The sequence below is a fragment of the Stylophora pistillata genome, chromosome 6 (assembly GCF_964205215.1).
Source record: "Stylophora pistillata chromosome 6, jaStyPist1.2, whole genome shotgun sequence".
NCBI lineage: Eukaryota > Metazoa > Cnidaria > Anthozoa > Scleractinia > Pocilloporidae > Stylophora > Stylophora pistillata.
Genome location: NC_142524.1, coordinates 20,288,592 through 20,312,983, shown reverse-complemented (window position 1 = coordinate 20,312,983; position 24,392 = coordinate 20,288,592). Strand labels below are relative to the sequence as shown.

The following is a 24,392-nucleotide window of genomic DNA, read 5'->3' as shown; positions in this document are numbered from 1 at the left end:
GCTCAGTTTTAACAGTGTAGTTAAGGTTTATTCAGTTTCCGAAAGCGTTTGGTACTATTCCCTCGAAGCTTTTTATCCTTGATTAAAGTATTTATTAGACCAATTTTTTCACAATCTAAACGAGATAGAAAGGGAGAAAAATAAATAAATGAGGGAATAAAAGGGAAAGATAGCAGGAGACAATTACTCTTGCCAACCCCACTCTAAACGGGATGTCGGTGTTTTATTGAACATTATTAGACCTTTTGATTTGTAGGCATGACTGATCAAAGTATAAATTGGCCGAATTGTGGTAATAAACTGTCAAACAGATAGGCAATTCGATTAAAAAATTTAGAACTAGGGAATAAAGCATAATTTTCTCACCGCCAGCTAAAAATATTCTCTTCAGTGAGGCGAAGAAAGGGTTCGCTCGCGGTCGTACAACAACTTTATCCGTTCTTCATCAGATTTTACAAGAGATTGAATGAGAATTAACGACGATAATTGATGGTAACAATTGAGATATCGCGGGACTTTAGGCGAATAATTTCAAATCGGCTGGGCGCGATTTTAAATAAGTCTGCTGACCATCCTGTTTGCAGGCTAGTCAGCAGACATCATTAGTACCTCTAATTTTTGGTTTCAAACTGGCCCTGGGAGCTGGAAAGATGAAACAGCCACACTTAGAGAAAATTTCCGTTTTAATGCTTATAGGGGAATCCTTGTTTACAATATTTGCCTCATTAGCATAAGCAATTCAGTTTCTGATGGAGCTAAAAATAAATCAGTTCTGAATATCGAAAGGTCAAAGTACGATTAACTCGGCCAATGAACACGAGCCTGATGCATTGAATACTTTTTGTGCAACACGGGTTTAAAAACTCAAAATTTTACATAGAATGTATGAGCCCATTAGCGCTTTTGCCACCCAGAAATTTTGCAGTTTTTGATGGACTATTTCTCCTTGAATATTACACCCGAAGAGCTAAAAATTTCACCATGTACTAAGGTTTTCTAGCTCTTTAGCTGCCTAAGTCAATTTGTATCTAACATGCTTCCTTCTTTACGCGAAGCCGTATGCAAATGAGCAAAAATGTAAACAATGACGTCAGCATGAATCCGCCTATACCGTAGAGATAAGTAACAATCTTGTTCTCACTTTCCAATCAAATACCTTGGGAATTTGAAACTTGAGCTTTTTCATAAACTTAAACACGAACTAATTTTAACTAAAGAACTTGTATGACAATTTATCGATCAATTTTGCACTGTGAATATAGAATGAAATTTAGTGTACAGTTCAATTTGATAAATGCTCGTATTACTGTTGTGTTACTAGGACATTTTAAAAATAGCGGAACAGGTAGATGTAAAGCAATAAAGATTCTAAAAAGGCTCACTCTAAATTATTCACCTCGTTCCCTTAACATTATATTTTACATATCTTCTCAACTATTTTATTATCTTTATTGACGAATTGTGCTAAGCCTCTACGTAAACCAGACCTGTGGCTTTCCCAACAAATCCCAGACTCTGGGAATTATCACAAAGCGTTGACGAGATTTCGAAATCGGAATCAAACGTTGGCAAGAGTCGCGATTTTTCAGGCAAAATTCACCCGTTTGCATTTAGTTTGAACGCGTATGGTAAACATCTTTCATAACCTGTTTAAAATTAAGATTAAAAAAGAAGAAGAGAAACAATATGGATTGTTCTTTTGCAATATACTTGTATTATCGAAGGTCGCTACGGAGGGTCCCCTAGACCCCTTTGTAAAAGTCAGTCGCATAAAAATATTTGGCGTTTTCACGCATCGCGAATAATATCCAAAACACTTTCACGTTCACGCGAAACTAAAGAAAATCACGTTGAATTACTATCTTACTTTTCTAGTCTTTTACAGTTGAGGGCTTGGTGGCTAAGCCTTTGAACAGGAGTGAGGCTAAGGGTGACCCTGTTGTGATAGAGACCTGTATCTAGTTAGCATGATAACAAAGAAATTTGCATTTGAAAAGCAGCAACATCTCTATCATAACAAGGTCAACCTTAGCCTCACTCCTGTTCAAAGGCCTGGCCACCAAGCCCACGACTGTGAAAAGGACTATTGATCAAGAACCACAAGTAGTCTGTACGTTTTGCGACTTTTATCGATCCACATGACTCCCATCTCCTGACAACACCTAACCGCAGTCGTTCGAAAACAATACTTACATTTTAAAAGCAATAAAATAACCAAAAATTCATCACGCAAAACAAATGGTTTACGAATCACGTTTAATTCAGCTCTTAATTCATGGCCGGGTCACATTTGAAAGAAAAAATTCGTTCACGTGGACGTCAAAAGATCTTACCATCTTTAATCACGATTCACGAAAAAATAACAAATTCAAATCACGATTCACGAGAAAAAAACAAATTCAAATCATGATTCACGATGAGAAAAAAAATCGGTCAATCACGCTTCACGTAAAAAGTATGGGGATAGTAAAACAAGATCTGATCAAATTAATCATCCTTTAAAACTTTTCTTTCATCCCTACCGATAATTCGTGCCTACATTCTACTTTCCAATATCTTGAAGATAAATTTTGATTGGTAAGTGATTGGAAATTTATCAGAATTTTTTGCGGACAGGGGTGTAAGACATACGATCGTTGACTCCATGATAAGACGACCTATTGAAAAAAGTCACCTCATAGTAAAGTTAGTAGTTACTATGACCTGGGTGGCGAGAGGCACCGTGAGAATGAAGTGTCTTGCCCAAGAACATAACACAATGTTCCCGGCCAGGACTCGAACCCACACTGACCATGAGACACCGCACATCCCTGACGAAAAGAAATCAAGTGAATCCCGTGGTTACTGTGTTTTCTCAAACGGAGATGTTGAACTTGATGCTTCTAATTCTAATCGAATACAAAGACCAACAAAACAGCTGTTAACAGCTTTATTAAGCAAGCCGAACCATAACTAGTCTTTCAGTAAAGCTAGAACACTACAGTGAAATACAGTAAAATGTAAAATACTTTTCTGGTACTTCATTACAAGGTATATCCTTTGTTCTTTACTCCTAGTTTTCTGAGATGTTACAAAAACGAACGTTAATCTTATCAATGTCCTTGGTTGTTTTTTAAACCTTACGATCTCAGGTCCTGTCGCGGCCGACACAAGCGAAGCAAAATTTCGACGACAGCTATGAGTTTCGCAAATGAAGACACTATGAAGAGAGGATATATTTTACGGACAAGCCTTGAATCGTTTTATTTAACGTAGTCGTGGTATCCAAGTACTTATCGTAAACTGAAATATGAATTTATAAGGCAGAAGCTAAGCTAAATGCGAATAGACAAACCAACAATCCAAACATTCCGAAATAAAGGCAAGATGCAAAGCTAGCTAAAAACTCAAACAAACTCACAAAAGAACTATATATAACCTCAGGGAAAGGAACATTAGCACTTACATAACAGTCCCGCTTGTAAGAATTGAACCAAAACGAACTTCAATAGAAGTTAGGTATTCGGAAGCGAAACGGGAAATCCAAACAGATACTTACTCTAACACAGAAAACTGTAGTCTCACGGCAAACGACAACAACCAAACGATAAACTAAAAAAAACTTCAACTACTCTTCTCTAAAAATCGCACACGTCAACATTAAAAAGGGTCCGCGTGATTTGCTTACGAGATTACTTCGTAACCTCAAAGCACGCGCACGCGAGTCGCGCGCGCACAAGTTTGTTAACGTCTTAACAGCAGGCAAAAAGCGTGGCAGCCGTTACAGGTCCATTGTGTTAGTGTTCATCAGAACGATTTGTCTGAATATATTGAGTTCAACTAGAACAATTAACATATCATTTATCACATTCTGTAATAGACGGATTTGGCAACCTTGCCACCTAATTCATGTCACTTGATGATTTCTTTGTGAAGTTACGATTGTGCAATCTGTCTTATGCTGCAGAGTGCATTGTAACCCACGAACTGAATTATTAATTTAGCGTCTTGTAGCCAAACTAAATCCTTCAAGTTTAGTGAATTCAATTTTCTACCTATAGTATTTTAACGTTGGCATCTAAAGCCGTGATAAGCCCTACTGAGTTGCGACAAGGTTTGCTGAATCCTTCTATTGATTTTTCTTAATTTGATTTAATTTTCAGTTCTTTTGCACGAATGCCTACTTGATTATGCTCACGTCTTTGCTGTTTAGAGATTTTATCCAGTCCATATCATCCGGAAATTGAACGAGATACCCGTTCACTGTATCGTAATCCATAACTGTTCCCTTTATCCAACCAAGATACTTAAGAACTCCTTCAACATTCTCTTCGTACTCTACTTCCATCCGTGTTCCAATCATCCTTTCTCCGTGTCCTACAGGTAACTTCTGTTTTGATGATCGTTTTTCTAATTTCGCTCCCTTATCGGGAGGAGTTTGTTCCATTTGGGCTTCGTTTTCATGTAGCGAACTGTTTGTTCGTCTCAAACTTGGTAGAAAACGCTTCCTCTTTTTGCCTTTTTGCCCTTTCTAGTTTTGGCTGCTATTCTCGTAACTTATATTAATATTTTGTTCACTTGCAACAATTTTGACGGCATGTAACCTGTATTCCGTGTAAATATTCTTCATGAGCACCGCAATGTTACTACATCCTTCACCAATAGCCCTTATCGCATTTGTGTCTGCAATGCAAAGGGTCCACGGAGTTACAGTTTCAGGACGAGGCTATCGGGTCAACTTTTCTCGAGAAACACCAGAAACACTCCATGTCTGACCATATAACTCTGGAAATTGCGTTTTTTTCTTCCGAGGAAAAGGTTAAAATTCTTAGTGGTAATTGTCCTGGCATCACGAAAGGAAGATTGAAAGAATGGCTGTCATTTCGGTAAGGAACGGCAAAATTTTGTCGCGCTTGTTCATGAATACGGTTGTTGTTTCTTTGTCAGCCTTTTTGAGGTTTAACTCAGAGTCACGTTTCAAGGCCCTCAGCGCCTTGCGTTCGGCCGGAAGCAAATTATCTTTTGGCTTTGTAATTTCTATTTCTGAAAGGTCACTTTTAACCTCTTCTAAATAGCTCTCAAGGGCTACTGATTTTTGTATTGGTGGTATCCATGTAAATTTGACATGGCAGGGAGAGGTTTTTTTGTCCTCCCCTCGGAATGTGTAAATCAGACGCATTCTCCAAGCGAACTGGTCAAAGTCAAACAATAATTGTTGTCTGATTTTTTTTGTTTTGTAGCGGGTGTTGGAATGAATTTAAGCCCTTTTGCCAGTAAATTAATCTGGTCATTTGTAAGTTCTTTATTTGAGAGGTTTTTTATGTGCGTTTTGTTCGCCTCTAGTTTGACAGTTGAACGTGTTTGGCAAGACCGCGGTTTCGATCCTATCTATTTATTTATTTATTTATTTAATCATTTTCACCAGAGTGTGGTGAGGGTCGCACAACAGAGCGAGGCTCCAAATTAAGTGCGCCCAATATCCCACCCATCCCACCCAGGGGAGGACATCCATCACACAGTAATCTCGTGTGGATCTCTATAACACTTCCAAAGCCGTTATACTCCACTTGATCAAAATCTACCAGCATCTGTTTAAGGTTTTGTCCATTTTCGAACGAGGGGTGTATTTTAGACACCTGTGTAAATACTTCACGAATAGCTATTGCGTAAGCATCACCGTCTTGTTTATTCAAAAGAACTCTCGCAACCGGGTTGAACTCCTCGGTAATTTTATTAAAAGCTACCATGTTAAGTAAATACGGAAATCCATTGTTATTTGTGTATACATATGTGATATCCACGTACAAATCCTCGGTATTTCTGAGCAGATCTACTCGATAAGGGGCGAGAAAGAATGCAAAGTTTCTCGCAAGCGAAATCAGGTACTCTCGTCCTTCCATTTGGTATTTCCCCATTTTTTCGTTTACTTTCACTAAAAATTCCTCATCGATGGTGTTTTGTATGCCTTCGTATTCTTTTCTGAACTCGTCAAATTCTGGATGCACTTTTGTCCTGTTTTCCAATGCCAATTGTCTCTCCTTTCTAATTCGGTTTGGATTGGATGCAGCGGGAGCTTTTTCTGCGGGAAGGAATCCAATTCTGTTGCCTTTCTGAAGCTGTTTCGTACTGAGGGTACAGTCTTTTTTCATCGCATTGTGAATATCATCTTTAACGGATTGTGAGATGACATGAGGTGCCGGTTTCGCATGATTGTGTTCTGTTCCAGGTAGACACCCAATCCATCTCAAGCGATGAACTGTTAATTCCATGCAGCTTCAGATTCTCCACGTGGGAGTTTATCAATGATATGGTGGGGCAGATCACCACCGTGATGAATCGTTCGTCTAATAAAGCTGGTATCTGAAAGCAGATGTTTTTTCCACTTGCCGTAGGTTGAATAATAACGGTATCGCGTGCTTGGCGAACTGCGTGAATGGCATCCTTCTGAAACTGCTTTAATGATGAATGACCGAAACGAGCCAGATATCCTGTCCAGAGAACTTCTTCTTTCTTTTCAGGGACATTCATTTCTGGTATCTTAGTACATTTTTCACTTGAGTTACATTCCCCTACATCTACTTTTGAAGCATAGACTGATTCCATTATAGGAACCGTGCTGCTTGCATCTATTTCCTCGAGGGATCTTTCCAAGGCTTCACAAAGGTTGTTGTTGTCTTCTTCATTTTCCAGTTCACGATTATCAAAATCCTGTGGAACGAAAACATATTGGTTTGCCTTAATTTTTTGTAATAGCAGTATTGAACTAAGCGAAAAAAAAACAAAAAGCTAAATAGCAACGACCACAATCTTTTTGCTACACGTACCGTGCTTTCTTCTATTTCCTTAAGGGATTTTTCCAAAGCGTCACAAAGGTCGTTGTTTTCTTCTACATTTTCTAGACCAAGATGATCAAACTCCGTCGAAGCATAATCTGATTCCAGTATAGAACTGAACCGTGCTGCTTGCATCCATTTCCTCAAGGGGTTTTCCCAAGGCTTCACAAAGGTCGTTGTTTTCTTCCTCATTTGCCAGTTCACGATTATCAAAATCCTGTGGAACGAAAACATATTGGTTTGCCTTAATTTTTTGTAATATCGATATTGAACTGAACGAAAAAAAAACAAAAAGCTAAATATCAACGGTAGTAGACACTGTGTGAAATCAAAATTTTTTTTTCTACAACTACCGTGCTTTCTTTTATTTCCTTAAGGGATTTTTCCAAAGCGTCACAAAGATCGTTGTTTTCTTCGACGTTTTCTAGACAAAGATGATCAAAATACTGTGGATCGGATCGAAGAGATATTTAGTTAACTTCCCTTTTTTTTTCATAGCCGTCGTGAACTGGACCAGAAAAAAACATAGCCAAATTTCAGCGACACTAAGTGACGTTACAATTTTTTTCCTTCACTACGCAATTATGCATGCATCATTGTATAGTTTTAAATGTTTGCCGACATTTGGGAATAATGTACAGTGGCTTCCTCGGGCATCTTAAGGCATGCTTCTCGGTAAGACTCCCCACGAAGTTTATACCTTTTTCCTTAGTACAAACAACGCTGTTTTAGCCCAAGGAGTACCATAAGTCACTATCTAAAGGGATTTCCAGTCCTGAAATCGCTTAAGATATTTTTTGGCGGTAAAGTGTCTCATGACGTCATAATCTTGGCAATAGTAAAACCCCAAATAGGGTGGGGAATGGTTAACTAGAGCGAAATATAAGATATCATTTATTCTTTGCCTTGATTTATAGTAGATATCATTGGCCGGAATGCTGAAAAGTTTTGTTCTCTTGACAAGATATTAATTGACAAAAGATGTCACGTGACCTGTCTATTATTTTTCCCTAAATCGATATATTCCGGCCAGAACCATATAAAGGACAACAGGACAACTTCCATTGCATTTCAATTTATATCAATTATATGGCATCCCAATTTCCACTTAATCCAATGAAACATTCATAAGAGGTCACGTGACCCATCTTATCAACACGTAAAGCCAACAGTGAGTTGATGCTGTAATTTTTTGTATTGTGGCTTAGTTTGAAGGCGTTTTGGTGAATCACTGAAAGTTATGGCTGTTTTCTGACTTTATGCAAATTTAATTCAGCTGTGAGCCATGCTTAACATGCTGGAGTTCAGCTAGGTACATTTCTTGTTGTTAATGTCTATGATTTTCGGTTTTACAATTTTCAAACTTTCATAACCATCATCGTACCTGTCTTATTATCGTCATGCTGTGAACTCTTCCTCCATCACCAGAGCAAAGTAATCGACGCTTCATCCATGTCGTCAGTTTTGAAGCTACTTTACACATATCTCGCGGATGAAATCTTTTACGATGAATATATGAAGTTCATATATTTTGAACTGCGGTTATAGATACGTAGGATCTTGTGAGGATCATGCATCATATGGATGAAATCTTATTTGGACTATCGCTCCATTTCCATTCCCCCCAACTGTACTTGGTATGCAATGAGTGTCAATAACAATAAATGTCTTGGCATTTTTGAATCCTTAACACTGTTGTAACAACCAACGCAGAAAGATATTGGAGGGCAAGTATAGACCGCGAATGCTGGACTTTGCTGGTATAAAGACTTCAAAGCTTCCAGGAGCGTGTTCTCACCGGCGGATGTGTTTAGGCCGGAGAAGCAATCCATCAATGTATCTGTGCTTAAATCGCTGACTGATGCTTCTCTTAGAATGCCTACGGCTTCCACCACGGTAACGTAAGAGGAAACATCTCTTATTTGGTTTATTTTCTTCGGTAAATCCGTTATCAAGGTTTCTACAAAATCCTTTAGTTCATTTTCGCTATTCAATGTATTGATATATTCCGACATAGTGAGAATCTCTAGTTTATGTGCACGTGTCGTGGCGAAAAATGTACACGCATTGGAGCCATCATGTTGAAATGCCTATTATTCTATATATGCATGGAGTTTTTTTTTTCGGAATCGAACTTCCTGCCTCTTCAAAAGACACAGCAATATCTCCGAAGGTTTCCAAAGCCGATCCTTGATGCATTGACAAATTCCAGATTTTCATGTCAACAGAATCATATTCGAGATACAATGCAATATATGAAGTTCATATATTGTGTACTGCGGTATTAGATACATATGATGCACGATCCTCGCAGTAGATAGCGCTATTTAAGCAATAGCGAAAATCAGACCTGAAAAAAATCAGGCCTGTACGGGATTCGAACCACTGACCTCTGCGATACTAGTGCAGCGCTCTACCAATTGAGCTAACAAGCCAACTGGGAGCAGGCCGTTAAGGTGATTCGTAATAAACCGATTCGAATCCCGTACAGGCCTGATTTTTTTCAGGTCTGATTTTCGCTATTGCTTAAATAGCGCTATCTACTGCGAGGATCGTGCATCATATTTATCTAATACCGCAGTACACAATATATGAACTTCATATATTGCATTGTATCTCATTTATCACTTTCACGGGTTTATTACGAATCACCTTAACGGCCTGCTCCCAGTTGGCTTGTTAGCTCAATTGGTAGAGCGCTGCACTAGTATCGCAGAGGTCAGTGGTTCGAATCCCGAACAGGCCTGATTTTTTTCAGGTCTGATTTTCGCTATTGCTTAAATAGCGCTATCTACTGCGAGGATCGTGCATCATAAGAATCATATTCATTGCTTACTTCATTGTGATGTATCGGATCTGTAGTTTCAGTAGCTTGGCCAATTGCTGCTTCCATGTTTGTTACACTGTCGGCCTGCACAAAATCAGACATTGACTTCAGTTCTTTTACAACTTCGTTGAAGTTTGGCCTCTGTAGAGGATCCTCATTCCAGCACATTTTAATCAGCTGCGATAAACGCCTTAATATAGAGTTGGGGACATTGGGGACTTCATCTGGCAAGGTGGGACGTTTCTTTTGTAGAAGGAACGCTCTGATACATGGAACTTTACAGTTATCTGCCCATGGATTTGCCTTGTGAGGACAGAGAAGCTCGATCAATAGCATCGCATAATTGTAGACGTCAGATTGTTTAGTTGGCCTCCCCCCCCCCCCCCGCACATGACTTCTGGAGCTATGAAAGGGATTGTGCCGACTGCATTACTTGTAGGATCCTGAAAAGACAGTTGAGACATCAGGTGGTCTTTGTGTTCCGCTCTAGCTTCCCCAAAGTCTCCAATTTTTATTATCCACTTTCTCTTTTCATCTTCTCCCATGGAAACATTCGATGACTTCAGATCGCAGTGGATACACCCAGAATCATGGAGGTATGATACTCCCATGGCAGTTTCCAAAGCAATTTTCAGTCTTAAATACCATGGTAAGTTATCTTCTAGTTCGTCTAACAGTTGTCGAACACTGTTTATCGAGACATCTTCACCATTTACCGATATCCGCTCAATAAATTCGGTCACTAAGCTGGAGGTTCCCTCTATCCTCCCATAAAAACTAATGACGTTTGGATGATTTAGTGTTTGCAACAACTTTGCCTCTTTGTCAACCTTTTTTTGCATGCGTCGTGTCATAGCCAGTACAAATTCCTTTACTGCAACAGGGTGTTTCGTCCCACTTTCGTCAGTGTACATTCCTTTGTAAACACGGGACGTCGCGCCGCTTGCAAAGTTATCCTTAAGAAATGAAATCTGCTCTTGCTTTACTAAAGTAGAACCCTCTCCACCAGCACGGAATATGGACTGATTCACCTCGACTTCACTACTGCCTATAAATATATTGAAGAATACAGTTGGATAACAGTATTTGGATAACACCACGCAACTTGGGGCTTCTTGCTCTCTTGATGGTAAGTATGTATGTGATATGTACATAGCCCACGCTTTGTTTTCATATCGTTTTCATAATCGTTATCGTTATCCTCATCGTTATCTTTATCGTTGTCCTTATCGATATCCATTTCTTTATTCTCATCGTTAGATTTATCGTTGTCCTTATCGATATCCATTTCTTTATTCTCATCGTTAGATTTATCGTTGTCCTTAACAGCTATCCTTAGCCATGTCGTTATCCTTATCCTTAATCGCCAATCTCTAATCCCTAATCCCTAATCCTCAAATCCCAACCCTTAATCTTTTATCCTTAATCTTTATCCTTATTCTTATCTTTATCAATATCATAGACATTACCATTATCATCATTGCTATCAATATTAATTAATAATATTATTGTTATCAAAATTATTATCATTATCATTATCATCATCATTATCATTATCATTATCATTGTCATTGTCATTGTCATTGTCATTGTCATTGTCATTATCATTGTCATTGTCATTGTCATTATCATTATCATTGTCATTATCATTGTCATTGTCATTGTCATCGTCATTGTCACCATCATTATTATTATGATTAACATTATTATTATTAGACAATCCAAATTTTTCAGCTGCAAAGAGTGCTTCGAGTCATTTCTTTTAAGTTTCCTTCCTTACTCGGGAATCCGTAATCCAAGCTATAGACTTAAGTGCTGATCCGGTACCGTCATTACAAATCACACTGAGACGCATACTTCCTGATAGATCATGGGTTTTAATTCTCTTTATTGTAATTTCCAGAGTAATGGATTTTGGTCGCCTGTATCCATAAACAGTTAGGATTCCATATTTGGAATTCTGATCTTTATAAAGAATTTTCTGCGTTCCAAACAATCAGCACTGGAAATCACATCACGTACTAACCTTTGTTGATTTTTTTAAACAGCCAAAGTCCATACGGTGTGTACGGTGGCCTGAAGGCGCCAGGGATGTTCTCACAAAGTTGCCAGTTGATTTAATAGTTTTTCTGGCGAACTTCCTTGAAACTATACTCAGGTGGGTTATGCTTGTCCAACCACAACACTTCTTTTAGGAGGTCCTCAAAGTTGTCTTCGCATCGCAACAAAGATCACTCGGTTCCCTGAATACATGATTTTTTTTTTTCTTTTCATCTTTGGAATCTGTAACGGAATGGACATTATGGTCACTAAATTAACTTTTCTTTCCTTCCTTCTCCTTTCCATGGTGGAATTTTTTATCCAACACTTACCGAGTTCATATATGGACTCATTAAAAGACAACAAACAAGACCAAAAATAAAACCAAATTTCGAACATCCTCATATCAGTTAATCCTATTTTTGTTAACAATGTTAACGCAAACACTTTTCCTGCTTTCTTCTACACTGTAAGAGCGTTAGTTCCTTAAATCTGAGTCACTGAGGTCAAAAACACATTTTTGAATTTCAAGAAAGGTTGAGCCTGCACCAATACTCTCTCCTATTATCATATTATACGAACGCAGTACATCGATGCACCTAATGGGGTATTGAGAGAATACATAACAAAGTTACCTTTTCTCTTAATTGCAGGGGATTCCAGTTTTTAAACATTATTGCTTCCCTTGCTCTTCTCGAGGCTCTGCAGGGTTTCTTTTTTTTTGGCCATCTTGATGGTACTAGGAAAGCTTCATTGGCTATTGTGATCTGTGTTAATATCGATTGATCTGGAAAGTGTAAACAAATTATTGTCAAAACATAAATGTGGAGAAATCTGATTTTAATTTCCTTCTAAGATTCTGTTCTTATAGCAAGCAATAAGTGCATTGAAAATCAAAACTTACAAAACAAAGCTAGAAACTGTAAGCGGCCTGAGTGCCATGACTGCTATACTCAACACGGATTCGTTATTCAGGTATCGTTTGTTTTCCCACTCTTCAGTCTGTAGTCAATACTGTAAAAAAACCCTCCCTGTTCAATCCAAATCTAAGGTATGCTTAGAATCGAATCTAAAACCGTCACTTTGAAGCAGGAGTACATCAAACGTTGACTGCTATTTTTTAGTACGGTCAGAGAACTCGGTTGTAAGAAGTATGTGGACTGTAACCAATTGTGGTGGTTATTGATAAAAGGCTCCTATTCACGCGATAAAATGAACCGTTGCACAGACTGATGATCTCGTATTTCCAAATTCCGTCTATTAGCCACCTTGGATGGCCAGTAGTAGTCGATCCTAAGGAAACGCCCATTAAAGCAGCAAATATTCTGAAAAAAAGAATTAAAATGAATTTATAAAAAGGCGCTTTACATTACCCCAGTGCTATTCTATAAAAGATAACACCACATATGATTAGGGTCCAAAGCTAAGGTCCACTGAAAATCACAACTTATGATAACATGGGCTAACTATTGTCATCTGACGCAAAGCTACTCATATTAAAGTCGAGAGGTTCCGACCTGAGATAAGCGGTTTTGAAAGGTGAGTCGACATCCCTCTTGAGTGAAAAAAGAAACCACTGCAGTCCAGGTTTCCCGCATGCCCTAAAAACTGACACAATTACATTGAAGCCAATACAATATTTACGATTTAACCGGTTTAGACACCGTACTTCACTTAAGCGGAATCAAATTCTGACCAGAGCCAATCGCCCCAAAGTAATTTATCCCGGCTGAATTGATTAAGATGTAGAACTTTACTCCAGGCGAACTGAATTTAATAGAGGGTAAAAATGCATTTCGATGAGCGCTGATACGTGCTGAACTCCCCTAAACATAGTGGGCAACAACCAAGCACGATCCAATGCCTCCAGCATCCCCCCACCCCCCACCCCCCCTCCCCCACTCTGTGTAAAATTCAAGAAAAGTCAGGAAAAAGGAGCAGAATGAGCTATTCATGAATGAGCATTAATCTATTTACTTGTAACGGCAAAAAGACAACTGATAAATAGATCTGCAACCGGAATATTCAAGTTAATTCACAAATTCAATGTTCACACGTAATTCAAACACAAGCACATCAACTATGAAGAATGCACATTAATTTTTGATGCCATTTACCAAGGTGGCAGTTTGCACACGAAAATAGGAAAACACAAACTGCATATGTCGACTTCTTAAAAAAATAATAATAAAAAATAAATAAATAAATGGGATTTATCAGTGGCAGCTCCACAGAGTGGCTATTCGTTCACTGTTTCCAGATCGAATTGGAATTTGGCAATGTTGGTTTTAGCGGAGGGAAGAAAATCGGAGAAGACCCGGCGAAAAACACTTGGAGCAGGAACGAGAACCAACAACAAACTCAACCCACGTATCGCATAGCCGGGATACGAACCCAGGACCACATTGGTGGGAAGCGAGCTCTCTCACCACTGCGCCATCCCTGCTCTCCTGAAGAGCGAAATCCACCATTTGTTGCGGTGATACACAATTTATACTTTTGCGCATACTCAAGTCTTCAAAGTACTTTAAACATACATTGAATTAATTTTTGTGTTTTGTTCTGCTCATGTGAAGATCGGCGTCTGAAGAGTGTACTTTTAGTTACATAGTTAAAAAGGTTATAATTACCTTAGGCCTTGTCAGTCGGACAGTATCAACTTGACCATAACCTGTTTAAGAGGATCAATATTCAAGAAATAACACGTTTTGCCGATTTTTAAGTATGCTGTATTAAACGTAATCGAGAAAGAGCTAATTTTTTGGCTAAATGTTTAATGATACCACCAGATAAAGCTTAGTAATAAGTAATAACCAGTTTGGACTATGTTCCTCTAATTTCAAGGGTTTTTCTAAATAACCGGGTTTTTATAGCTTCATTTTCATGCAAATCAACGTCATTTTCAAAAGAATGGTTCGCACTTAGACTCGCTTTGAAACAGAGGCTCAAGGGAACTCGCAAAATGGCCTATTGGTGTACCACAACACGTGCGCCTCCATGCGCGGAACATTTCTACGAAAATCTTATCTGTGAGACAAAGTTAACACCTTAAACATGAAGAAACGTTTTCTTTTTTATCTTCTACGATATCACAATTTCTTGATTTTATTGACTGAATGGTTTTTGATTTTATGTTCTATTGCGTGACGGTGAAAACGCTCTTTTATTGTACTCTTTCAGATCACGCAATCGTCAAAATATGCACGTGGAAATTGTGCGCTCTTTCTCAAAATAGAAAAATTATTGTGCGACAAGAGCTAAATTGTAAATAAGGAGAACAAGGGTATCAAGATTACGATTTTTCCATGCTTCGATTTTTCGTAAATAGTATTCTTCGCGATTGTTCCATTTGTAGGATTTTAGATCACCGTGACTATAGCCCTGATCTTTAAGTTATTTTGTTTGTGATTAGATATGAGCCCCCGAGTCGAAGTACTGCTTCAATCATAATTCTTTAAAGTTAAATCAGATTACAATACCTCTAAATCGGTGTAGTGAATATTATTTTCGTATTTAATCTACATCGCACTGATCTTCGACGGCGATCTAGTTGGTAACACTGTAAAGCAAGAATACTTGCAAGTGAAATGTTCCACGAGAGCTTCCACACTTGGAGCCGCATCGCAAAGTAATCCCCGAACAAAAAGAGATCTCCGGTTAGCATTACCTTTCATCCAGTGCAACATAGGCGCACACTAACGAGCTCTTATTTAGCAATAGACCCTTTGTGAGCTTGTCGTATGATTCATGTTTGTCTCAAATTATATCTCACCTTTTTAATCACTAACCAAAGGGAACTGAAAACAAAGAAGGTGGAAATAGTCACACCTAAGGCTTAGTGAGTTTTATGCAAATCGCAGAAATACTTCTTCTATCAATTCTCGACGTTCAACTCAATCGAACTCTAAAAAAAGAATTAAAAGAAGAACTATGAAGACTTCGTGTTTACACTGCTTACAAAATGGAATGTATGTTTCGATCATTTGCTTTATGCTTGAATTTGGTTGGAGTCATAATTCAGATTTTGGCTACCACTCCCCATGGTTTTCTGCCGGATAAAGAGGTCTGGAAAGTTCGGGTCGCTTATTGTCACAAGATGGCTACTGAGTTCTATCAGCCCCATTTTTGCCTCTGCCTCTCACTAACTTCCTGTCAACTTGAGGAATGCTAGGAATGCATCTGTTTTATGTCGGAATAACAGATGAACATTAGAGAAAAACGAAACTCTGCTCAACACTATATATCATGAAGAGCGAGTACTTCGCCGTTAATGAAAGTTTATTAACTGCGAAATATTCGTTCTAAACTTTACATTGCAGAGCGAGTAATTCGTCTTTAACGAAATTTTATTAACTTGAAAACACCGCTCAACGCTATATATGATAAAGAGCGAGTACTTTGCCGTTAGTGAATTTTTATTAACTGTGAAATATTCGCTCTGTAGTATTATACGGAGCGAGTACTTCGCCGTTAATGAAATTTTATTAACTGCCAAATATTCGCTCTGTAGTATTATACGGAGCGAGTACTTCGCCGTTAGTGAAATTTTATTGACTGCCAAATATTCGCTCTAAACTATACATTGCAGAGCGAGTAATACGCCGTTAATGAAATTTTGTTGACTGCGAAAAACCGCTCAAGAATAAAAATCATAAAGAGCGAGTAATTCGCCGTTAACGAAATTTTATTAACTGCAAAACACCGCTCCACACAGTTTTGTCCTTTATGACGCGAGAGAACAAGATAGGGAGTCTGAGTCCAGTAAGCTTCTTTGAACACAAACTTTAATTACTTGAGAGGCAGGTTACCTTTAGAGCTATCGATATAACAACAACATGACAACGACCAACTTATCTATGAAGGTAGATCCTGGACAAAATGTTCGATTCGTCGTTTCGTTATGGCGTTTCGTCGTTTCGTTATGTCGAGTCGTTGTTTTCCGAGTTCGACTCGTCGAACTTTCAGTTAGTTTCGTCGTGTTGTCAGTTCGATTCGTCGGCTGGCCTCTTCGACTCGTCGTTTTACGAGTCCGACTCGTCATCGACCACATCGGTTCGTCGTTTTGTCGTTTCGTCAGTTCGTCATGGCGTTTCGTCGTTTCGTTATGTAGTTTCGTCGTTCCGTTATGTCGTTTCGTCGTTTCGTTATGTCGTTTCGTCGTTTCGACTTATCCACTCAATAGGAGCTATAATTCAACTTAAATTACATGAGGAGTTACTTTATTTCATACACTCTTACATGAATCATTAATGTGGTATCTATAATTTGCCCTCTGCCGAAGGAAATAGATCTTTTAAACTAGCTACTTAATCTGTAGAAGCGTCCGAGTTATTTAGAAAAACGTATTTTCAGCTAAAAGTTAATGAATCACTTGGGCGAGCTCCCTGGAGTAATTATCGCGGGAGGCTATCTTTTTGTGGAGGGTAGGAGGGTCAAGGGTTTCTTGTTGAGGGTCGAGGGTAACTTTTTCCCCCTTTTTTAAAATTAATTAGAAAAAATTAAACCGAATTTGACTAAAATAATTGAAGAAAAAACTAATTTTTAAAGATACAGAGTACAAGTGGACCCATTTACTTTTACCCCAGAGTGCAAAGGAACCCTTTTCTGTTCCTTAGTAAGGTCTAACCATGAATACTGCTCTGAGATATGGTCCCCCCCCCCCCCCATATTCGTGTAAGAACACTGATAAGCTTGAAGGAGTGCAGAGACGCGTCGCTAAATTTATTTTGAAAACTAAGGATAGCTATGAAGCTCGTCTTGAGAAGTTAAATCTATTATCTTTGGAAGACAGAGAAGAGTTTTAATTGACATAACTTTCTTTTCTAAGGCACTGAAAGGGTTTGTTGACATTGATGTTTCACCATTTGTGGATTATTACTCTAGTTTAGATTATTGTTCCTTGAAACATTATGATCATCTGTCGTTAAAAAAAAAATATGCAAGGGCTAATTCCCTTAAATATTCCTATTTCCATCGAATAGTAGTTTCTTGGGATATGTTACCTGTTGACATTTGCACTGCAAATTGTACTAGGAATTTTAAATTTAATGTGAACAAATTTCTTGTGGGTAAATCCTGATTTTATTTGTCTTTATTATAAAATGGTATCTCATTCGTACTATATGTAGTGGGTGTTCTGCTGTACATGGGGTCTGGGACTCTTTTGCAGATTCTCCTATAGCTTTTTAAATTTTGTTTTGGTTAATTAACTGTATCATACCAGCATTTGTGTATTTATGCCATTAAATTGTAATAAATAAAATCAATAAACAAATTGGCTCTTTTTATAGGTTGAAATCACTCCAAAAAGTAGCAAGTGGAGAAGGGGTGAGACAGTGAATAGCATGTGGCCAGTTCGTTTTCAAAAACCTGATTACTTTTCAAAGAATTAAATTAAGAACCCACAGAAAGTTCATATTCGATCATAAATCTGGTTAAATTTCATGTTACTGTAACATCATGGAGCGAAGAAATGTGGTATATACACAGCTGAAAGCATGAACTGATTCTTAAATGACTTGGCTGACTCACCTTGAACACAGTCAAGTAGTGAGAGTGTTGACATAATTTGACATGTAGTCACTGAAAGGCATGAAACATTTCCAAAACTTCAAAAGCAAAAAAGACTTACTTTGATTTTACTTATATGAATTAATCAAGTTTGAAAACATAACAGATTGCTATTTGGCTTGAAACTCCCCTAACGCCAACCAAAGAGACCATATGAGAGATTTCCATTTGTAGTAGTAGTAGCAGTAGTAGTAGTAGTAGTAGTAGTAGTAGTAGTAGTAGTAGTAGTAGTAGTAGTAGTAGTAGTAGTAGTAAAACTTTATTTCAACTTGGATTGAAGAATAGTGTACAAGTACTTCTCTGAGAAATAAATAGAGTGAAAAATATGTGTACAATTAATGAAGAAAAACAAAAAGAGAACAGATGTATATATGCTTGTAAAGTCTAGGCAGTTGTTTCTAAAAAAACAAATTCCATAATTTGGGCGCAAGAAATTTGAAGGAGTTTTTCCCATAAGATGTAGTATTAATACACATGGTAACTACAACCTGTTTATACCTCTAGGCCCATTAATGTTGGTTCTCGGTGTAAATAATGCTGCTACGTAGGCATCTGCGGCTGCTCAAAATGACTTGTGAACTAAAATCAATATATGAAAAAGTCTTTTCTTTCTCAAGCTAACAAGGTTTGGACTTTCCAAAAGCACCTCATATGTACCGACTTTTTCACCAAGGATTATTAGTAAAACATGTTTATTAAGGAGTTATAGTTTTTTCCCAATTCCTAGCACAGTGCTTTAGTAGTGGAAGTGTGGCATAATAAAAGCCTCAGTAAAGCCGTGCTTTAGTTGAGGGTCTAAATCTCTTAATTACTTGAATTAAAACGTAACATGCACTGCTAAAATTAGAATTGAGCGCTAATGTCGAGTCTCTCCTACCGTGAAAAAAAGAAGATGATGAAAAGTAACCTACCCATTCTATTCGCTGTACGATGAAGCGCTAACGCTCAAAACGTCGGAATCATGCATTATCATCCGCTCGTTCAAACGGCAAAAACTACCATCAACTATCATCTCGAATTTAAATATGTCTAAAATTGTTCTCAAGGTACTGTTCCCGGAGTTCTCTGGGAAATTCTATGCTGGGACGACCCCTGCATCCTGTAAACTTAAACAACCGCCTTTACAATGAGTTGTCACTGCCACCAAGAACAACAAACAAGCTCTTTGTAACAAACACTCCAGCTGAGGAGGAATGTTAAATAACGAAGATGCACGAGCTACAATATAGAAGACTCTGTCAAGGTGTGTTACTAGGTATCCAATTCCATTGCCAATTTCGTGAAAACGATCATTCACTCGATTCAAGACGAATTCTATGCTATGGCGTAGGTCGCTCTTCAAAGGATTCATTTTCCTTCGGCAGAGAGCAAATTATAGATACCACATTAATGATTCATGTAAGAGGGTATGAAATCAAGTAATTCTTCACGTAATTTAGGTTGAATTATAGCTCCTGTTGAGTGGACAAGTCGAAACGACGAAACGACATTACGAAACGACGAAACGACATAACGAAACGACGAAACGACGTAAAGAAACGACGAAACGACATAACGAAATGACAAAACGACGAACCGATGTGGTCGATGACAAGTCGGACTCGTAAAACGACGAGCCGAAGAGGCCAGCCGACGAATCGAACTGACAATACGACGAAACGAACTTAAAGTTCGACGAGTCGAACTCGGAAAACAACGACTCGACATATCGAAACGACGAAACGCCATAACGAAACGACGAATAGAACATTTTGTTCAGGATCTACCTTCATACTTATCTCAATGTTCACTCGTGTAAGTCGAGAACTAGATTAGAATGTACAAAGTGATTACATAATCAGTCCAGAAAGTTACATAACATTCTAGGGCTACATAACCTTTAAGACTTACATAACAAAGATCAGCTGATCGACATTCAAGAACGATATTGTCGAAGAAAAGCAAATGTTGATTTCCGGAAGGTTTTACATATCATAACATCTTTCCCTTTTTCTATTTTTTTTTTTTAACTATAACTCAATGTCAAACTTTTTAGGTGGCTTGATCAATCGTCCATGTCGTGTTCTTATCTCAGTTGTAGTAGCTTCTTGAGGTGGTCTTGCACTCAGCTCTGTTGTTTGAGGTGTTGGGGGTAGTTGAGATCTAGGGGGAACGTGGATGTTTCTACTTGAGAACTTGCTGGAGGGGATGTTTCTGTTCCTGCAGATTATCTGGAACAGTCAGGTCATCTTCGTCCATTTTGAAGGGGGTTTCCTGAAGTGGTCCCATGGTAGAACGCAACTGCTTGCGATTGCGCCTGTAGAATCTACCATTGACTTCAACTTTGTAACTGCGAGATGCGACTTTAGAAGAAACAACTGCTTTTGACCACTTTGTTTCTCCAGGCATTTTCATGCGCACTATGTCACCTGATTTGAGTTCTGAGAGTTGTTTAGCATGCTGGTCGAAATGTTTAGCTTGCTTGACACGATCCCTTTTGAGAAGATCACTAACTGTTTGGTCAGTCTTGAGTAACGACTCTGAAAAGGGTAGAAGTGTCTTAGTTCGACGACCAAAAAGTCGTTGGCAGGGAGATATACCTGTCGCAGCAGTGGGGGTGTTATGGTGATCCAATAAACCAAGATATGGATTGGATTGGGACAGAAGAGCTTTCTTCATTAAAGTCTTGCAGGTTTTGACTGCACTTTCGGCCATCCCATTAGCTTGTGGATAGTGTGGTGACGTAGTGACGTGAGTGAACTTCCATGTTGCTGCAAATCTTCGGAACTCTGAGGATGTATACTGAGGACCATTGCCAGAAACTACGTAATCGGGTACCCCATGTCGCGAAAAATGCATCTTCAGCTTGTGAATGACTGTCTGGGACGAAGTGTGGGCAAGATGATCCAGCTCGATAAAGTTGCTGTAGTAATCAACTAATACAAGGTAGTTTCGGTTCTCGAAGGTAAACAAATCTGTTCCAACTCGTTGCCGTGGCCTGCCAGGAACTGGGTGAGGCTGAAGAGGTTCGCTGCCTTGTTCAGGTCTCACACTTTGGCATATTGAGCATTTATCAATACGATCCTTGGGTTGTGCAGACATTCCTGGCCAGAAGAAAACCTCTCTGGCCCTTCGAAGACATGCTTGGAGTCCCTGATGTGACTTGTGTGTTTCCTCTATCATATCACGGCGAAGGCTATCTGGGACAACGATCTTCGTTCCTTTAAAAACTAGGCCATTTTGGAGCGTCATCTCATCTCGGTATTTGAAGAAAGGCTGTGCGCTTGTGGGTACCATGGACGTTTTTGTAGGCCAGCCAGCGCGTATAACTTGTGACAACGCCTGTAAAGATTCATCCTTAGCCGTTTCCACTTGAAACTTGGCAAGTGTCGACTCTGATATCGACAAGTCTTCAACAAAGTTGACAGTTTCTAGATCTTTATAGCAGGATGAGGTGCTGGCATTTGGTATCTTTGACGCCTAGGTACAACGCGAGAGAGTGCGTCAGCAATATACATCTCTTTGCCTGGCTTGTAAGTGAGATTCAGGTCAAATCTTTGAAGACGAAGCATCATACGCTGTAATCTCTTAGAAGCTGTATTGATTCTGTATAGCAATCAGAGGCTTGTGATCTGTTTCGACTGTGACGTGCTTGCCATAAATGTAATGTTCGAAGTGCTCACAAGAGAACACAACAGCTAGGAGCTCCTTCTCAATTTGAGCGCAATTTTGCTCTGTCGACGTCAGTGCTCTGTTAGCGTAGTGAACTGGCTGTCCTTCCTGAAGTAGAGTGGCACCAATGCCATACTGTGAGGCATCGCACTGTATAGTGACATTCTTGCTCACGTCAAAGTACTGTAGGACTGGGGCTTTAGTGATGAGCTCTTTTATCTCCTTGAAGGCTTTATCTTGAGAGCGTTGCCAATGCCATTCTATTTCCTTCCTTTCAAACTGTCTTAAGGGCTGTGATGCTGTAGACAGATGTTGGCAGAATTTCGCCAGATACTGCACCATTCCTAAAAACGTTCTGAGTTCTACGAGATTGGTGGGCACTGGGTAGTCCACCATAGCCTGTACCTTTGACGGGCCAGGTTTTAGACCTTCCGCTGTAAGGTGTCCTATGAAAGGAACTTGTGACTGTCGAAGTTTCAACTTCTCGCTGTTAAGAGTGAGGTTTCTTTCTCTTGCGCGATTGAGGAAAGCCTTGACATTCTGATCATGGTTGGCAATTGCAGCTTCATTAGTGTCTCCAAAACCGCAGACTAGGAAATCATCGGCGATGACTTCAACACCTATGAGTCCTTCTACTAGCTCGTGCATTCGTTGTTGCCATACTTCCGGGGCTGAGTTTATTCCGAATGGCATTCTGAGCCATCGATAGCGACCAAAAGGTGTGTTCATGGTTGTCAAGTAACTACTCTTTTCGTCAAGTTGTACCTGCCAGAATCCACATTTGGCATCTAACACGCAAAAGACTTTAGCACCACTAAGGCGAGTTGCTACTTCCTCGATAGTTGGAAGTGGATAATGCGAGCGTTGCACTGTGCGGTTGAGATCTCGAGGATCCAGACATACTCGTATTTTCCCGTTAGATTTCTTTACTATAACAAGGCTAGAGACCCATGATGTCGGCTCAATTACCTTGGCGAGGAAACCACTCTCCACCATGTTATTTAGCTCTAACTTGAGGGTATCTCGAAGTGGGACTGGTACTTTACGAGGCGGATGTACAACCGGGCGGAAACCTTCGTCCACTTGAGTGGAGTAGGTTCCTTCAAGGCATCCAATCCCAGTGAAGATATCGGTAAATTCATATAGGATAGGATCACTTCTAACATTTGACGAGACGTCAATTCTTTCGTCGTGAGTCGCGTTTACGTCAGCATCCAGGAATTTGACCAGACTCATCTTTTCACACGTCGTTCGACAGAGGAGTGGTGTCAAATCTTGCTTCACAATGTGATAAAGAACTCCATATTTTCTTCCTTTCCGTTCAGTAAGTAGGCGGATTTGACCAAGTGGCCAGACTACAGTATTGTTGTGCATGATGAGCCTTGTAAACGACTGTTCAAGGTTTTTATACTGTTTGTCTCCTGTAGCTCGGATGTAGGCACTTTTGGGGAGGATGTTACATGAACCACCTGTATCAATCTGAAGTTCTACTTCGGCATTATTATTAAAGCCCGCTGTCCCATAAGCTGATGTGGGGGAGGGTTTATGGCTGTAGATTTCACAATCTTGTACGTGATTGACAGAGCGAGAGTCGCAATTTTTTGCAAAGTGTCCTTCTTTGCCACATTTGGAGCATTTCTTACCAACAGCCGGGCAAGCTGACTTTTTCATCTCGTGAACAGTACCACAAAACTTGCATTCTCAAGTGTAAACATTGTTGGGGTTACCAGAACTTTTCCCTCTTGGCTTCCATTGAGGAGTCCGCTTCTTACCTCAGGCGTGTTTATGCGGTGTTGTATCCTCAGTTTGGGTCTTAGGCGGTTTCCTTTTCTTGGCCTTTATCCTATTCACATATGCTTCTTCAGTCGTCATGTCTAACGCGCGTATATTAGTTACCTCTTGTGTTCGCAAAATATCCAAGGCGTTATCCAAAGTGAGATCTTTCTCCTCTAAAAGTTTCTTACGTGATCGATCATTCTTGACTCCAAGGATGACGCGGTCTCTTATCAAGCTGTCTCTTAGGGTCATGAACCCACAGTGTTCAGAAAGGCGCATTAGTGCTGTGCAATATTGATCGACCCTTTCTCCTGGTTCTTGCTCTCTCTTGTTGAAAAGGTATCATTCATACGTCTGATTTCGTTGCGGCAGACAACGAGAGTCAAATTTAGCCAGGACGTCATCAATATTGTCAGCGCTTTCGTCTTCAGCGAAGGTAAAGGTGTCAAACAATTAGACTCCTTCTCCTCCAGAAAGATCAGCTGATCGACATTCAAGAACGGTCTTGTCGAAGAAAAGCAAATGTTGATTTCCGGAAGGTTTTACATATCATAACATACACTGTTAATGATACAGAGCAAGTACTTCGCCGTAAATGAAATTTTATTAACTGCGAAATATTCGCTCTAAAAAATTACAGAAAATGAGTACTTCGTAGTTAATGTAATTTTAAAAACTGCAAAATATTCGCTCTACAATATAATAATGCAGTACGA

General features: G+C 39.2%; 2 protein-coding genes and 2 long non-coding RNA genes across 4 annotated transcripts; all 4 read right to left on the bottom strand.

Moving 5' to 3' along the window:
- Positions 1-3,215: 3,215 nt before the first annotated feature.
- LOC148728699 (uncharacterized) lies at positions 3,216-3,759 on the bottom strand. Its single transcript, XR_015988924.1, has 2 exons — positions 3,446-3,759; positions 3,216-3,282 (listed from the first exon to the last, which is right to left on the bottom strand). It is a non-coding gene; the product is annotated as an uncharacterized LOC148728699 (long non-coding RNA).
- Positions 3,760-4,510: 751 nt separating this feature from the next.
- On the bottom strand, positions 4,511-6,668 carry LOC148728698 (uncharacterized). Its single transcript, XM_088725015.1, has 2 exons — positions 5,495-6,668; positions 4,511-4,662 (listed from the first exon to the last, which is right to left on the bottom strand). The coding sequence occupies exons 1-2, from the start codon at positions 6,246-6,248 to the stop codon at positions 4,511-4,513; spliced, it is 906 nt and encodes a 301-aa protein (XP_088581141.1). The 5' UTR covers positions 6,249-6,668.
- A 146-nt stretch (positions 6,669-6,814) lies between these two features.
- LOC148728697 (uncharacterized) lies at positions 6,815-8,527 on the bottom strand. The gene is made up of 2 exons (XR_016002331.1): positions 8,197-8,527; positions 6,815-7,029 (listed from the first exon to the last, which is right to left on the bottom strand). It is a non-coding gene; the product is annotated as an uncharacterized LOC148728697 (long non-coding RNA).
- A 1,076-nt stretch (positions 8,528-9,603) lies between these two features.
- LOC148728696 (uncharacterized) lies at positions 9,604-10,927 on the bottom strand. Its single transcript, XM_088725014.1, has 3 exons — positions 10,792-10,927; positions 10,065-10,687; positions 9,604-9,942 (listed from the first exon to the last, which is right to left on the bottom strand). The coding sequence occupies exons 1-3, from the start codon at positions 10,925-10,927 to the stop codon at positions 9,604-9,606; spliced, it is 1,098 nt and encodes a 365-aa protein (XP_088581140.1).
- Positions 10,928-24,392: the final 13,465 nt, after the last annotated feature.

What these genes read in the sequence shown, in the direction of transcription:
- LOC148728698 (XM_088725015.1), bottom strand. Translation starts at nt 6,248, where the DNA reads ATGGAATTAACAGTTCATCGCTTGAGATGGATTGGGTGTCTACCTGGA. An exon ending in GATCCACACGAGATTACTGT is followed by an intron (nt 4,663 to 5,494) that starts GTGATGGATGTC and finishes TTTGCATTGCAG; the next exon opens with ACACAAATGCGATAAGGGCT.
- LOC148728696 (XM_088725014.1), bottom strand. Translation starts at nt 10,927, where the DNA reads ATGGATATCGATAAGGACAACGATAAATCTAACGATGAGAATAAAGAA. An exon ending in GAAAACAAAGCGTGGGCTAT is followed by an intron (nt 10,688 to 10,791) that starts GTACATATCACA and finishes ATATATTTATAG; the next exon opens with GCAGTAGTGAAGTCGAGGTG. An exon ending in AGGATCCTACAAGTAATGCA is followed by an intron (nt 9,943 to 10,064) that starts GTCGGCACAATC and finishes TGTCCTCACAAG; the next exon opens with GCAAATCCATGGGCAGATAA.